Below are 15618 nucleotides of genomic sequence, written 5' to 3' on the forward strand. Positions count from 1 at the left end.
CTCAGCTCGTAGGTTAAGTCAAAGCGTTAAGTTATATGAGACAATGTCAGAATTTCTGGGAGGGTTCCCATACCTCAAACATTAGGGGTGGGAATCTTTAAACATCCTATAAAAAAATCCTATCCAATAACTACCGTTCATAAAATTATTCCAAGTGACCAGTCAAACAGGATAATAACTGCTAGGACCCAGTAATAAATATCATATCTTTGCTAACACTGGGTTGTGATTTCTAAATGAAAAACTTAACATCTAAATAAATGGGGGGGGGGGGGGGACAACAAAAACAAGAACCCCCCCAGCTATGCTTCACCAGACCCACGGCTATACATTATGATTTTTTTTTTTTTTTTTTTAACTATGCGACTATTTGTTAAAGCATAAAGTACAATGCTGTACTTTGGCTCCAGCAGGGTTCAATAATGATGCAGGGCCATAAATATTGTGCATTGAAACAATGTTGTTTTGTGATAAAAGGCATACATATGGCATTCCTTTTGTCCAGTACTTTTTGTCTTGTTAATTCAGAAGATCCAAAATAGCTGCTCTCAAGAGCACAGGGTGGAGAGGCCTGAACTGGTTACTGGCATTTGTACTTGGACTTGTCTCAGACTTGGGCATTGGTCTCGCTAAATATGGTTTTGGTACTGACTGAGAGTTTATACAAATAACTTCGGTGTTAGTCTTTTCTTTTTGCATGCACAAAGTTTGACAAGAAGTAATTCCTTCTGTTCTCATTCGTTCTCGCTTTCATTTGGTCTTGACACGGTTTTCATTGGATCTCAGCTAGTCATGGTCTTTTACTTGGTGATGGCGGTCTTCACCACAGCGTAGTTTACATTTCACCAACCAAATGGTCGAGTGTTCTGGACAACAATAAAATTCATTTTTAATGATGACCTTCTTGCCACCGTGTTTGAACCACTGTATTTGGAGATCCATACATCAACGCAATATCAACGTTTTAAAGACAGAATCAAGATGCACCAAAGATTTGATTTCTTTCTCACTTAAACTCGAACTACAGAGAACCGTTACCGCAAGAACCACCACTTACACATACACATACTGTAGGTTTATGATTAGTGTCTGTAGTCCATCTATTCTATGCACAATTTCAAATCGTCAGTGAAGACACCACCTTTGAGCAGATGTTATCTGGTGCTGGATCGTTATTAGTTCAAATATGGCACGAAGATAATTTGCAATATTTCCTGGTTCATGAATGAAATTTGGATTAAAGGAGGAAAAAAAAAATTGCGGCTCTGTTGGAGCTGTGGGGGCATTTATTTATTTTCCTGGAATGTGTTGCATCCGCTTGTTCTCCCCCGGCAAATCAATCCAAAAGTATGTTTCAGGCCCTCCAATGTTTTTTGACTGCAGAAATGAACGCAGAAACAAACAAAATACACAACATTCCAAGGAGCTTGCATTTTTTCCAAATTAACGCAGAGTTTTCCACAAAATTTCACCAGTTATAACATGTCATGAATTGCAGAACAGATACCAAGATGTTCTGCCGTCTTGTAGTGGCCAAACACCTTACTAACACATTATATGTTGGTTTTTTCCCTCTTTAATTTCTCACCTGCATATACATTTACAGCAGCCTGCACTATTTCTTCCTACATAGTAATGCGGTTACACATTCCACTCTCTCTCTAAATAAAATCTACAACCAGAGGTCATTTAAGGTCTTGGCAAACCCCCCCCCCCCGCCAAAGACATTTTAATCCATGACGAACCCAGACCACATTTTATTGTAACGATCCTTCTCATCATCTCAACCATCTCCTACCTCTTCTTCTTATTCCTTCTGTGACGCCTTAGACATTCCCTGAACGGCGACATCTCCAGCTTTGCGGCCACGCTCTCTCCTTTGGAACACTCAATGTGCCAGACAGCTCTCCGTAAGACGTGGCTGGAGATCCAGTGCCTCAGCCTTTTAGAGTTGATACCCATTATGGGACAGATCGACTCCTTCCTTAGTTCCACAGGTCAGATCCCCTACTGAGAGACTCCCAGCTAAACGTTAACTGCTTGAAACAGGAGACGTCAAGCTACGACGTGTGCTGTTGACGCCGAGTGTCGGGTAACTTCAGGTAACGTTAAGCTTGGCTTAAGTAGTAAGGGTAGTACAGGAAGAGCGTGTGTACTTCAATCCACACCTGCTGCCGCCTGTCAGGTTTGATCACCGTCCAGCGCTCTTATAGATTATAACTATTTGTTATAACTAGGAAGGCTCTTGAGATCATTTACATTACATTTATATTTATTCGTTTAGCGGACGCTTTTATCCAAAGCGACTTACAAATGAGGAAATACAAGCAAAGCGATATATCAAGCAGAGAACAATACAAGTAGTGCTACCATACAAGATCCATTAATTGAGTTCCAAAAAAAGCAAAGTGCACAGAGTAGAGGTGTAAGTGCAATTTTTTAATTAATTAATTATTTTTATGTGTTGGTTAAGTGTTCACGGAAGAGGTGGGTCTTTAGTTGTTTTTTGAAGATGGTGAGAGATTCTGCGGTCCGGATTGAGGTTGGAAGTTCATTCCACCACTGAGGAACAGTTAGTTTGAATGTTCTTGAAAGGGACCTTGAGCCACACTGAGTAGGTACTACTACGTGTCAGTCGCTAATCGATCGCAGATTGCGTGAGGGAACGTAAGCCTTCAGGAGAGAGTTGATGTAGGAGGGTGCTGTTCCAGACAAGGTCTTGTAGGTGAGCATCAAGGCTTTGAATTTGATGCGGGCAGCTACAGGAAGCCAGTGGAGGGAAATGAAGAGGGGTGTGACATTGGTTCTCTTGGGCTGGTTGAAGACGAGGCATGTTGCAGCGTTCTGAATCATTTGAAGTGGTTTGACAGAGCTGGCCGGGAGGCCCGAGAGTAGTGAGTTGCAGTAGTCCAGTTTTGAGATCACGGACAGTTTGAGGTGTAAATATTAATCAAGCCAAATCAGTGCATCAACCCAGCAGCATTGAATCAAATCTATTTAGAAACCTTCCATGCTTCGCCGTACCTCAATGAAGCGATGCCATGGAGTCCTGGTGAAGAAGGTGTAGCCTTCTACTTCCCTTTTTCGCATACATTTAAATACCAAATCACACTGTATGACATCATATTGCATTGAAATGCCGGCTGTTTTGAAAGAGGTGTTTATGTATCAGATCTATGATCACGTATCAAGACGTGCGTTGCATTATGTTCCGTACAGGCGCGCACTTTACAATTTTCAGGCAGAGTTTGGTGTTCTACACAGATATCGCATATTGTTAAAATAATTATTTCTGTAGTTTGTTGAGATCAGCCGCCTTGGAGCACGTAATATGCGAAATTCGTAATGAAATTTTTGATCTCAGAGAGAGACAGAGAGAGAGAGAGAGAGAGAGAGAGAGACAGAGAGAAAGAGCGCACTGCTATAATTCTTGTCTAAAATCCACCAGTAGGAGGACGGCACAGCCCTCACCTCATCAAACAACTTATAATATGCTGCGTGCTAAAATTAAAACTAGTAACTTGAAACCTGGGTAAAAAAACCCCGAAGAAAACAATCCCTCATCATGGAATTCCTACTCCGAAAGTAGGTGAAGTCAAGAGAAGTCAAATCAAAATGGCTGCCCACAGCGTCAACACTGAACAAAGCTGCACTTCTTTACTTTTAAATAAGTTATGCTGCATATACTACTGTTTGCTTCAGATCGCTATTCGATTGTTAAAGCTATAATGCTGACTATACAGTTTTTGAGGATGTAAATACACATCACTCATCACAGTCAGCTAGCTAGCTTCTTACTAACAAAATACGAACATCGAGGTGTCCATGTTTTTCCTCCACAATATGTAGCTCGGAGATGACTTCCAAGTTAAGTCGAAAGCAGCATTATTTATTCATTCAAGTCCTCGTAATGCTCTAACCGTTTCTTTTTGTAGATGTGTGGGAGAAGAAGACTTAAAGTCTTTAAGAAAAGCCCTATAAAAGTAACATGATGTCATGTTAAACTTTGTCATCCCCTAAACCTGACTAAAAACAGGATTCTCCTGTAAGCCTCAAAGTCCCGTCTCCTGTAATAACCCACACTGGGGCATTATGTCACCATCAGAACTGTAATTATGAGCTTCCGACCTGGAACAAACATCCCACATCATAACCGCTTGATGAAAATTCGTATGAGGGAAAAATAACCAAAAAAAAACCTATCCAAGCTCGGTTTCTAAGCTCGAGTCAGGACACACGGCAAGATCGTGAGATTGTATTAAGAGTTTGCCAACGTTATAAGGTGTTTTTTATTTGGCAGCTGCAAACATGAGGAAAGACTGAGAGAAGACAGTACTATGAATTTTTGACTATAAATTGCCATGAAGTTCTGTTTTACTGCTGATTTAACATTGACATTGTGAGAAATCATGTTGCAATATACTGATATACTGAAATATTGATGTTGATTTTTAAAATAAATATGTTTAGAAAAATGAGTGGAAGCAGCTGATTTGATGTTAAAATGCTTATTTTGTAGACATTACATAAAGTATCATGCAGTTGGTTTTAAAAAAAAAAACCAACAAAAAAAAACAAAAAAAAAGGCACCACGAGTGTATTACTGGGAAACCTATACATCATGATACACACGTGTCATAGAAATTTCTGGAGAATCTGGAGAAAGGTAAAGCACATTATTACCATTTTATTTCTAATAGCACTGTACAATAATGGCTAAACTGATATTCATATTTATTTTTAGTAAATACAATTCCATCCATTTTCTGTACCGCTTTACACAGGGTCGTGGGGGAACCTGGAGCCTATCCCAGGGAACTCGGGGCACAAGGCGGGGGACACCCTGGACGAGGTGCCAATGGGTAAATTCAATTATTTATTATAATTTCTCAGCCAATTTAAGAGCAGAATCAGTTTTATCAGCAACATGGATATTTATCCAACCATTTAATGGTACACCATCCCCTGCAAATTAACTCCAAATGCCGTAAGCCGGAGGGGTTTCGTTTTATCCCTGGCCGCAGTGAAGCAGCGCTGATGACCGTGTCATGGAGAAGACGACTTCATCGGGGCACTAGCCAGCTATCTGAGGCCAAGCTGAGCAAATCCACTTGACTGCGGTAATTCCAGCGCTTTGCCCAAAGTGACCTCAGTGCCGAGAGCAGAGCGACGCCCAGTTACAGAGCAGAGGAAGAAGCTCATGTTCTAGCTTCACTTTCCACATCCATAAGTATTACAAAAAATACATTTACAAATTTAATGTACATCCAGATTTGAATGTGCGAATGTGATGTGCTGTTTTAGCAACGTTCCTGTTACCACCCTGAATTTCCTTCATCTGGGACTGTTCTGTTATCATTTTTATTCTATTTTTTTTTCATATCGTAATTTATTACTGAACATGACCATTTCTTTTAATCATTTTAGTTAAAAATTTTTTTGTTCCTTTTTGCAGTTTAAAACAATGCATTTTCATAGACGCTAAATAAAAGAAGTATCAAACGTGATACTTTTCAATGCAATACTGCTGTTTTGCTGCCAGTTTGTTAGCAAGAACTACTGAACAGATCAGAAATCTAAAGGATATGAGGAAAAAAACTGTAAAAGACTATTTTTACCCCCCACAATACATAGAATTCGAGAATAATGCTATACAGTGTTAAAGTAACATAGAATGTAAAATATTTTTAATACAGTTTTTAGATTTTTGACTTTTCATTTCACTGACAGTCTTGAAGATTAATTAGTTGCTATTAATTGCTTAAAAGACAGTCAGGCCTTTTCTACACCATGAAAAAACGTATTTTCACGTCGAATTTGTAGAAAAGTATTCATTCTCTCAGGAGTTTTGTTAAGTGTATTGTTAAAGTTTATGCTGTAAAGGTTTATAGCATCCAGTCATCTGCTTTATCTTGTCCTGTGACTGTCTTTTATTGGTTTACTTAATCTATTCCTTTCTTCTTCATTATTTCGTTTGATTGGAGTTTGAATTTATTCATGACTTTACAGAAACGCTGTTTATAAATGTTCTATAGAAACAAAAAGACTTATTGAGAAGATTCAAACATGTAAGAAAAGAGATGAGATCTAGGAAGTGTTCCAAGTGATGAAACAAAGATACAAAACCAGTTGTGTCAGCGGTGAAACACGGTGACGTGAGCATCTACGGCTTCTAAAGGCTCTCGTTTTTTGCTTATCGTTGAGAGCAGGACATGAAAAGAAAAGCTTCTTAACTAACTTTTTGGGTGGCGTTGAAGTCTTCTCGGCTAAAACGTGGAAGACTGAAAAGTCCGGAAATAAGCACGAACTAAAAATCAATCATATTCTTTATGATAATATTCACTAAATTGACTGTCTCTCACAGGGAATTACAGCACCAGCAGCAACGGCAGAGACAAAAGATCCACACCATTAAAATTTAAATACAGTCATGAAATATTTAGCGGTGGAGCCCTACGAACAGATGTGGCTGGAGCAGCTCTAATTCTCTCAAAACAGAAATGGACTGCATTTCCAACCCTGGGTGTGTGCATCTAGTCGAAACCTGACTGCTGAGTTTTTAATACGTTTAGAAGTAGTGTGCATTTTGTTCTTATTCATGTGGTGACCTTTTCTTTGAGGAGATGTTTATTCAACAGTTTTAGGAGTCTCCTGTGTTAGCACTTTGTAACTGTCAGAATTAAAGCTGTACGTTTTCCATCACCAGACAGAGAAGTTTTTGTTGGTTTGTTAATTTTTTTACGTTTCAAGGTTTATCTGTAACATGACAATTTTTAAAAAATCTTATTAACTTCAAGAACGTTAAAGAGAGAGAGATTGGTGAAGGAACGATTGTTTAAAGGTGTTACTACCTACGTGATAAAAGGAACCAACTTGTTTCATGAAGGTTCCAAACCATTTACTGTAACTATAAATGGATAAGAAATACACAAGGCATTCTTTAATTAATGAAAAAACACATGTATTGCTGGCAATTTGCTGTGGTGTGAGAGAAATAAAACACTTTGGGATGTTCTTTCATAAGAAAATAATACTTCAGTAATTTTGAGCCACACCCTTAAGTGTGTTTTTCTTCACTTATCACAATCGATTATTGGTACATAACTACATTCTTTCCTTAAGAGTTCTCTGGATGATTAACGTTTAGCTGTCTAAAGTGGTCCTACCATGTTGTAGTTCTACACAGAAACTTTGAGGGTTTCCTAAAGTGACTAAGTGGAGAACCTATAAGGGTGCTAGAACCTTTTCTTCTAAGAGTGTACTACAGTTGAGTATAGTTATTCAGAAACAAGCAAAAAGGCCATAAATAGATCGAAAACACACACACACACACAAAAAGGACTTGTCTCTTTTGTACATTAAAACAAATCAGGCCAGAAAACCATCAAAGCCTTTTTTCAAAATAGAAAAACAGAACAAGTTCCAAAAGAAAAGAAGAAGAAGAAGAAAAACACAGCCACATCAACCACTTCTCCCATTACAAAGACTCGCCTTCAACTATTATATCGAAATTCCTACCTGGAACGGACGTAAAACGTTTGCTCCTCATCTTTCATCCTGCTGTCCATTCAGAGACATAATAAAGACTCAAACTTTTTGAATGAGAGATAAACGAAAAGAAACAGACATCAGAAGAAAAGCGAGTCTGACCAAGCCCGAGCAACAGACTGGAACTGAGAAGAAGAAACACCATGGAAACATGAGACGAGCGTGTGTGAAAGAGAAAGAGAAACACACACACACGTCAGTGGCCAATATTTAACCCAGGAATAAATTGCTCATCTTAGTTGAAATCCAGGATTATTAAGGTTGCCATGTCTGCAATTTAACCTTGTTTTTGTTTGTTAGTTTTGGACTGTTGTTTTTTGGTGAAGTTTTTTTTTTTTTTTTTAAGAGGTTGGCGGTTGAAAGATTTGCATACATTACATTCTTTATGTCAGTGATTTGCAAACCAAGTTGGAGCTTTTTTTCATGCAAACTGTAAAGGTGTAGTGTATTATTTAAGTATGTGGGCTGTGGTTCAGGGCTGGGCAACATGACAAGGTAATATCGATATCATGATAATTTGCATCACAACGCATTTTTCTGAGATATTATCGCATTTTTTTTTAACAAAAAAACAAAAAAAAACTCTGGTCAGGTTAATTTCATGGTAAAACTCTGAAGTGATTTTCTTAAATATACCTTCAAGTATTGTGACGTTATATATATTCACAAAAATTACAATGTACTGAATTAACAAGTGATAAGGTTTTTTTTACCTATGGTAAAAACTTAGCAAACATAATATATTTATAATATTTAAATAATTATCATGATTTTTTTTTTAAATTCATTGAGGTTCGTTTTTGTCCTCGTTTTGCCATGCAAATCTAGCAACTCTGAAGCTCAGGGAAATGATGTATTCCTGACGTAGTGATGGAGTAATGAATGAATAGCACGTTGCTTTGTAATGCAGGAAAAATGGTTCCTCTGCGGTTCTTGCCAGTGGGCCAGACTAAAGGACTCTAGGGTGATACTGTATATGGAACCTTTCTTTCTTCAAAGAACTGGTCTTTCTGAAGAATCAAAAGTTAGCGGTCTGCATCGTACTTCACATTTTGACTCTTTTGAATCATTTTTTAATTTTTTTTTTTTGCTTATGGTTTCCCATTTCTATATTTGGCTTTGTAATTAAACATGACCTGGCAAGCTGTATAACTTCCTAGCTAGCATTAGCTAGTTACCTAGATAGACATCATCCCACTTTTTTCGCCGTGCCAGCTTCTATGGCTATATTCATGGTGGGAGCCAGGTTTAGTTATTTAAATTAGAGTTAAATAAGGTGTTTACGATTCATTTTTCCTATAAATTTTTTAACTAAATTTGGATTCACTTGATTAAATACTAGGGATGTGACGGTGAGGAAATTTCCCACTGGTCAATCGACATGCGACAACACCGGTATCACATCCTGATTTTAAATTACTTATGAATTCCCGTGTGTGTTTTTTTTATTTAGCAGCAATTCGGGGGCAGCAATTGCTTGAATGGTGGGTTCAGTATTATTCTTAATGAAAAACACAACAAAACAATACAATGACTAACTCGCTTAAAAAACATAGAACTTTGGAAACCAAATCTTCCGCCATCGTCTTGTCAGTCAGCTCGCCTCACTCTCGTCACATGATAAATGAAATCTGATCTGTGCTGCGACTCTGACTCATTCGGCTCATGCTGAATTGAGCAGCCGTGTTCAGTTTTGTAGCGTCCGTTCCCTAACGGAACTAAATGATTTTTATTACTATAAAAAGGCAAACGACAGTGGGGAGGGTGCCACGTGGGCAAGTGATGTAATTGGTGTGCGGCCGAAAACTGTGCAACACCGGGAACACCGACTATCACAGCAACCATATTAAAAACCTTTTCAAAAGTATCAGCTGAATAATACAGGTTCCTCAGATGTGTAGAAGTATGACAGTCCAGTAAAATATGTTTTCCCATTTTCTCTATTGTACTACAAGTCATAATGTATGATGTGATCTTTATGAAGACACGGTGCAGCAGAAACAAATCACACAATTTTCGCCTTAGCTGAAATGTACTCAAGACATTGGGTAATGTAATCAAAAATTTTTGGTGCAGGTGAACAAAACGTAAAAGGTTAATAATAAGCTAAGAAGTATTCAAAGTCTATTACAGCCAACCACTTTTCCAATAATACATACCAACACCCTGGTCTCAAACCACATCCAGTTCTTCTGGAATGTCAAGCCAACATTGTCTAGGTCTGTCCCAGACTATCCCTGCTATTTTACAAAACCTATTCCTGAATAATTAGTTCACGGAGCTTAAAGATGTTGTTTGAACCAAATATATGAAGACTACAGCTGGGTACACACTGTATAATTTTCTGAAAATGTAATTATTTGGTTGTGAGCCAATTTAGCATCATTGTGACCAACGACAAACTTCTGGAAGTGTACAAAATTGTTTTAATTAAAATCCCAGTGCGAATGCTGCGATGAAGCTTGTTAGAAAGCCACCAATAGGAAGGTGGTACAGGATGACGGACGCACAACTCATGGGATGGCTACAAATATGCCAGAGGTGATGGCAAAACATAAGAAAACCATGAAAGCGGTCAGAAAAATATCCTTACTACATTAAGCTCACTTTGAAGACATTTCTGTTTATCCAACGCCATTTTGTTCTCACGAAGATAGATGATGTAAGCGGGACATAGTTTCATTCATCACAGGTCTATCATAAAAGAATCTTCGTTGAAGAATCTGACATGGACAACCCGTTGTCATACAGTCTCTCAGAATTTGGCTTTACCGGGATCATCTCTTACAGCTTTTTAAGTATTTACGAAACAAAGGTTGGGTGAGACAGACCTACGTTAAATTTTAGTTACATTCTTGTATAAATTTTTTGGGTTTTTTTGGTAACAAGAAGCCAACTTTATACGCCAAAACATCTCTTGGCAGGTTCTATACATTTTGGATAAGGATGAAATTATGTGAATCTGATTTTTCACCAAAAATCATCCTTTAATACAATATCATGATCATACTGTAATAGTAATGAGTAATAGGGAAACTGAATATGAGCACATATTAGTCACCACACCTGATTCAGGCATGTTAGATTATGTTTTAACTGAAACTCTAAAGAACACTACATATCTGTTTTCCTTACTTTATCACTATAATGCTTATTTTCACACCAGAAATGGTGGAAATGGCCTCTCATTTGGGAGAGAGAAAAAGCAAAAATAAGCAGAATTGGGGAAAACACTGAACTGAAGTAAACTACAACATGAAGCCTGGAGAGTTAAGCAGCGCTGGCCAGATGTGTTCTCCAAACTGTTCTGAGGAATTTACATGTACACAATATAAAACTATAAACAAATTTGTAATAAATTATCGTAAATAACGAAATTCAACTTGTGTAAAAGAGTTTAAGGCGCGCGCGAGAGGTCGGTTTGCCTCGCGTGCCGTGTATTCATTCCGACGGTTAAGATTCAAATAAAACGCACGAGATGTTTTAGTTTACCTTTAAAATGCGCGAGCGACGAGTCGGCAAACCGGTAACATGTCCTACAACTCCGAAACAAAACCCACAGCTTGTTCAAACAAGTCTTCACTTCTCCGCCATGTTTTCTCGAAAAGTTTTCTCCATACTTCGCCTTGGAGTTTAAAAAAAAAAAAAAACCTCGAGTAGACGATAGGAGCCAGAGAGTTTATTTCGGGCCACTCCCCTTCGTAGGGCGCAAAACAAAGCTAGCATTTTCCCCTCCAGCTCACAGACCTGGGGCTGTGTCCAGAACCTCCCTCCTGCACTAAATAGTGTGTTAAAATAGTACACTCACAATAGGAAGGTATCAGACTGTGGCCAAAAGGACATACCAGTTTCCTTTTGTTCTGTGATGACTGAAATGTAATGTAAATGTAATGGAGCCTACAGGAAAAGTATGTTTTTAACATAAGTTTTAAGCTTGAATGTTATATTGATCAAATCTGTCTTTTGTTTGGTGACATGTTGGAAAGTTAATGGTTATAAACCCAAACGAAGAAAAACTTCTGAGAAGAATCAACATAATTCATACCTATAATTACAGGAACATCATTTCCCAATGTAGATAATGTGCCAGATGTGATGAACAAGATGCAGCCACTGTGATCAACCAAATGTAGTCGATCAACTAAATGTAGTCATTCAGACAAATGTGATCAACCAAATGTAGTCGTTCAGACAAATGTGATCAACCAAATGTAGTCGATCAACCAAATGTGATCAACCAAATGTAGTCGTTCAGACAAATGTGATCAACTAAATGTAATCACATAATCTAACATGAATAATAAAGATTTTAAACTTGTATTGCTATTTAACAAAGAAAATTTTACATTTTTCCAGTGTCTCCTGTGTCAATACTTGTAAGTTTTCCATCACAGGAAAGTCTTCAGACATATGACAGATGAGTTTAAAAAATGTTTTTTTTTTTTCATCTTACTAACTTTAAGAGAGAGAGAGGGAAAAAAAGAGGATAGTGAGAATTCCTGTTTAACAGGAACATGTCTTATGGAGGTTCCACAACATTAAATGCAACTATAAATGGTTAAAACCTGACCAGAATTTCATTAATATTTTAAAAATAATTAATTATTTACAAATTGCTGTGTTATAAGAGGAATAAAACTGTTCAAGATGTGCTGTTATAGGAAAATAATCCACTTTGGGGTGGGAACCTGATAACGCCACTGCATCATTGATTACTGTCCGATAAGAGCATTACTTACTGAGCAGCTGATAACACAGCCAGTCAGAAGGAATGCAACGTTTTTAATGGCTTACTGAAAAGAAAATATAATTTTTTATTTTTTAAATTTATTTTTCTAAACAAACTCCACTTGGTTTTCTGTGACATTAATGCCCCACTAGAGGGCGCTGCGTGATTGACACGTGAATCTGAAATTTTAAGCGTTTACATTTTGTTCCGTTTATTTTAAAGTGTATTTTAAGCTTATTTTAATTTATTTAATCAAATGATTTAATTCATCATTTGATTATCATGCATGAAATACATTATTCTCATATACAAATAATTAAAAATTGTTTTAAAAATACAATCAGACTCAAGGGCCACATAATGAAAAGAATGGTATGTACACAGCAATTAAAGTTATTATAAAAATGTTTTATATACTTTGTTTCTCTCTTTTCTTTCTTTTTTTACACCTCAGTTGATGTGTTCATCAGGCAGTAAACATCAATAATAAATATATACCAAAACTATAAACACATGAAAGAAGACAAAGAAAGATAAAGAACGTACGATTTTGTTCATTACTCTGTATAAATATGTTTAATACATGAAAGAGTGGAGAGAATGAAGGATAAAGGTGGGCAATAACCCAGAAAATCAGTGTACAATATGCCAACAGACATTTTTTCTTAATTTAATTTTCCCCCCTAAAGACTGGATAATAAAATCGATTCTAAACAAATTATTATCACAAACAAACAGAAAAACAGATCTGTAAATATGCTCGCAATGTTATTTATGTATAACTTTAGGCATACCTCAGATTCTGAATGAAGTTGCTCACATATTGACAGGAGGATACTACATCAAATCATACCGTAGCAGATTCCATGATCAAATATTGAATAATTGCCTGCTTTCTGCCTCAGAATTTCTAAACTCACTCACTTTTAAATCAAAGAAGTGATCTTACACATTTTCAAAGGATATGTTTGGAGCATCAGGACAATGCTGCTGTGTTTTGGGGCCGCTCAGGAGAATTCCATGTGGGCCGGTAACATTTTGGGCTTATTACTGTGCGCTAAGAACACTTGTACTGTCCTGTAGTGTCCTTTAAAGAAAATGAACAACACACTCGCACTCACAAACTTTAAATGCCAAATCCTAGTCTACATTTTTAGTAACCTGTGGAGTGAATCAGCTTTGCCTTTTACTGCAAGTGCTCCGTTAAAGGGTTGATTAAAGAACGATTCAGTTTATATGCACAGAACGTACATATGTGTGCTAATTTGTGCTAGAGTGCAATAATTAAAGGTGCCATTTGTCACTTTTTAAACGTGTTTCGAAATCTAGAATTAGTCTTATAACGTCAATGATATATTAGAAAAACTGAGACGTGCAATATTACTCTACAGTAGTTCTGTCCATCTAGTTCATTTCAGGCTTCTGTTAAAAAAATTTCCAGCCCAGAAATGAACTCCACCCCCAGCCAGAAGTGAGCTGCAAAGCTCTGTGTCTTATTCTTAAATCCCAACTCAAAAAGGAAACGAAAGTTTCAACAAAGTGTTTGGGGGAAGTTGGAGTGGAAAAATTAAAGCTTGTTAATGTTTTCACTAGAATTGTGTTTTACATCAAAGGCAACAACAACAAAAAACAACATATAACTCATTTAAAAAAGGAAAAGCGCTCAAGAAAGATGCAGTGAAATCGTCAAGAGTAATAGATGGACAGAATGAAATCTTAACGTTGAGGATTGCCATGATTCTAATCACATTTCACATAAAAGCTCTCCACAGCAGTATTTTATCAACACCTGACCAGCTTAGTGATCATAAGTTGCATTAAAAAGTAAGAAGAGCTATTCACGGTTTTCAGAAATGGTCAGGCATTGTTTTTAACAAGGCAAGGTCACGTGTGTTTCTTTACTTTTGACTTCTGCTGCAGTCGCTTTGCGTCACAGCTTCACAGCTCCTGAATTAAAAGCGAGTCCCACTACAGCAAAACGATTATTTGACAACAGGAGCCTACCATCACAGTCTTGCTGCCTTGCTGTGGGCAAAAAAAAAGCAGATAAAGAGGGGAAAAAATAAACCCCAGAGTCTCTTGTGCGTTGAACATAGACACAGAATCAGAACGGCGTATCCATCTGACTGCCTTTGGCTCCGGCAATAACGACTCCGTAACTGCTCTCCTGCCAGCGCATCCACATCAGTCGCACCTCCTTCTGGACCTGAAACACACACACGGAAGACCACTCTCAGTACTCAGTAAAAATGTCAGTAAAAATTTTGTTTTATAATGCCTTTCACTGCTGTTATTGATATACTGGAAGCGCACAAATCATTCATTCATTCATATTTAGTAAGCACTTTATCTTGGTCAGGGTCACGATGGATACGCAGTCCACAGTATGCCAGGAACACTAGGAGTGAGATGAGAATACATGCTGGATGGAACACCAGATCATCACAGGACACCAGACACACCTTCTTATACTAGGGGCAATTTAGTGTAGTCAATCCACCAACTAGCATATTTTTGGTAGGATGGGAGGAAACTGGAAAACCAGAAGGAAAGCCATACGGATATGTTGAGAACATCCTATTGGCTCACAAAAATCGTATTGGCTCTGTAGGCATCCTACAGAGGAACACACGTTTGCACACCCTTAGGACAACTTAAAAGATGAAGAAATCAAATAATTAAAATCATTTCAGATTAGGACCTCCCTTTATAAATGTGATATTTTTCTTTTTCTGAACTATTTTCTAATAACTTTTCTAACCTTTTGCATTTATAACCCCAACCAATATATAACTGTTTTATATCCTTTGAGCAGGATCCATCTCTGTATCACTTCTGTAGGTCTGTATTTTGAATTGGTAAATCCTTGTGACAAAAATAGTTCTCTTTAATTTTTCATCACTGCAAGGAGTCACCTATATAAACTGAACTGATACCATTTGATTCATTTAAAACCAATGGGCAGGGGTACAGACTTTTGCACTCCAACGTACTTGTGCAGTATTGTAGTGATTTAATGGAAATGACACATCGCGCTGAGAACTACTCACCTCTTGGTTGAGGAAACAGTACAGGATTGCCACCATGAGGCCCTTAAATAAAGAAATAGGGAAAAGTAAAAGCTTGTGCACATTCATTATTAATCAAAACTTTAAAATAAAGTTGTCTTTTGACTTTGAGTTTTCTAAACGTTTCCCTATAACCTCAAATTTGCATTTGCACTACACTACAGCAACAAAAATAGTAAATGTTAAATGAAATAATCTGCTCTCCACAGCCATCTGCAAAGCTTTACCCTTTCAGCATAAACCTATTTTGGAAATGATAAAGTAGAAAATGTG

At 37.4% G+C, this 15618-nt stretch overlaps 2 protein-coding genes across 4 annotated transcripts in view; both read right to left on the reverse strand.

The window, feature by feature from the left end:
• The window catches only part of gpsm2l (G protein signaling modulator 2, like), a 24685-nt gene extending 13316 nt beyond the window's left edge, over positions 1–11369 (reverse strand). For 2 of the 3 annotated variants that reach the window (XM_053643331.1, XM_053643330.1), the window contains exon 1: positions 7519–7609. In XM_053643331.1, the coding sequence (XP_053499306.1) occupies positions 7519–7568 (50 nt within the window). In that variant the 5' untranslated portion in view covers positions 7569–7609. Of the gene's footprint in view, positions 1–7518; positions 7610–11040 lie in introns of those variants that run through there. The other variant, XM_053643332.1, reaches the window with a different exon arrangement.
• A 933-nt stretch (positions 11370–12302) lies between these two features.
• The window catches only part of ghrhrl (growth hormone releasing hormone receptor, like), a 38839-nt gene continuing 35523 nt past the window's right edge, over positions 12303–15618 (reverse strand). The window contains exons 12-13 of the mRNA XM_053643350.1: positions 15328–15369; positions 12303–14483 (exon numbers count right to left, since the gene is read on the reverse strand). Coding sequence (XP_053499325.1) covers positions 14382–14483; positions 15328–15369 — 144 coding nt within the window. The 3' untranslated portion in view covers positions 12303–14381. The remainder of the gene's footprint in view (positions 14484–15327; positions 15370–15618) is intronic.

This window comes from Ictalurus furcatus, chromosome 15 (genome assembly GCF_023375685.1).
Source record: "Ictalurus furcatus strain D&B chromosome 15, Billie_1.0, whole genome shotgun sequence".
NCBI classification, from domain to species: domain Eukaryota; kingdom Metazoa; phylum Chordata; class Actinopteri; order Siluriformes; family Ictaluridae; genus Ictalurus; species Ictalurus furcatus.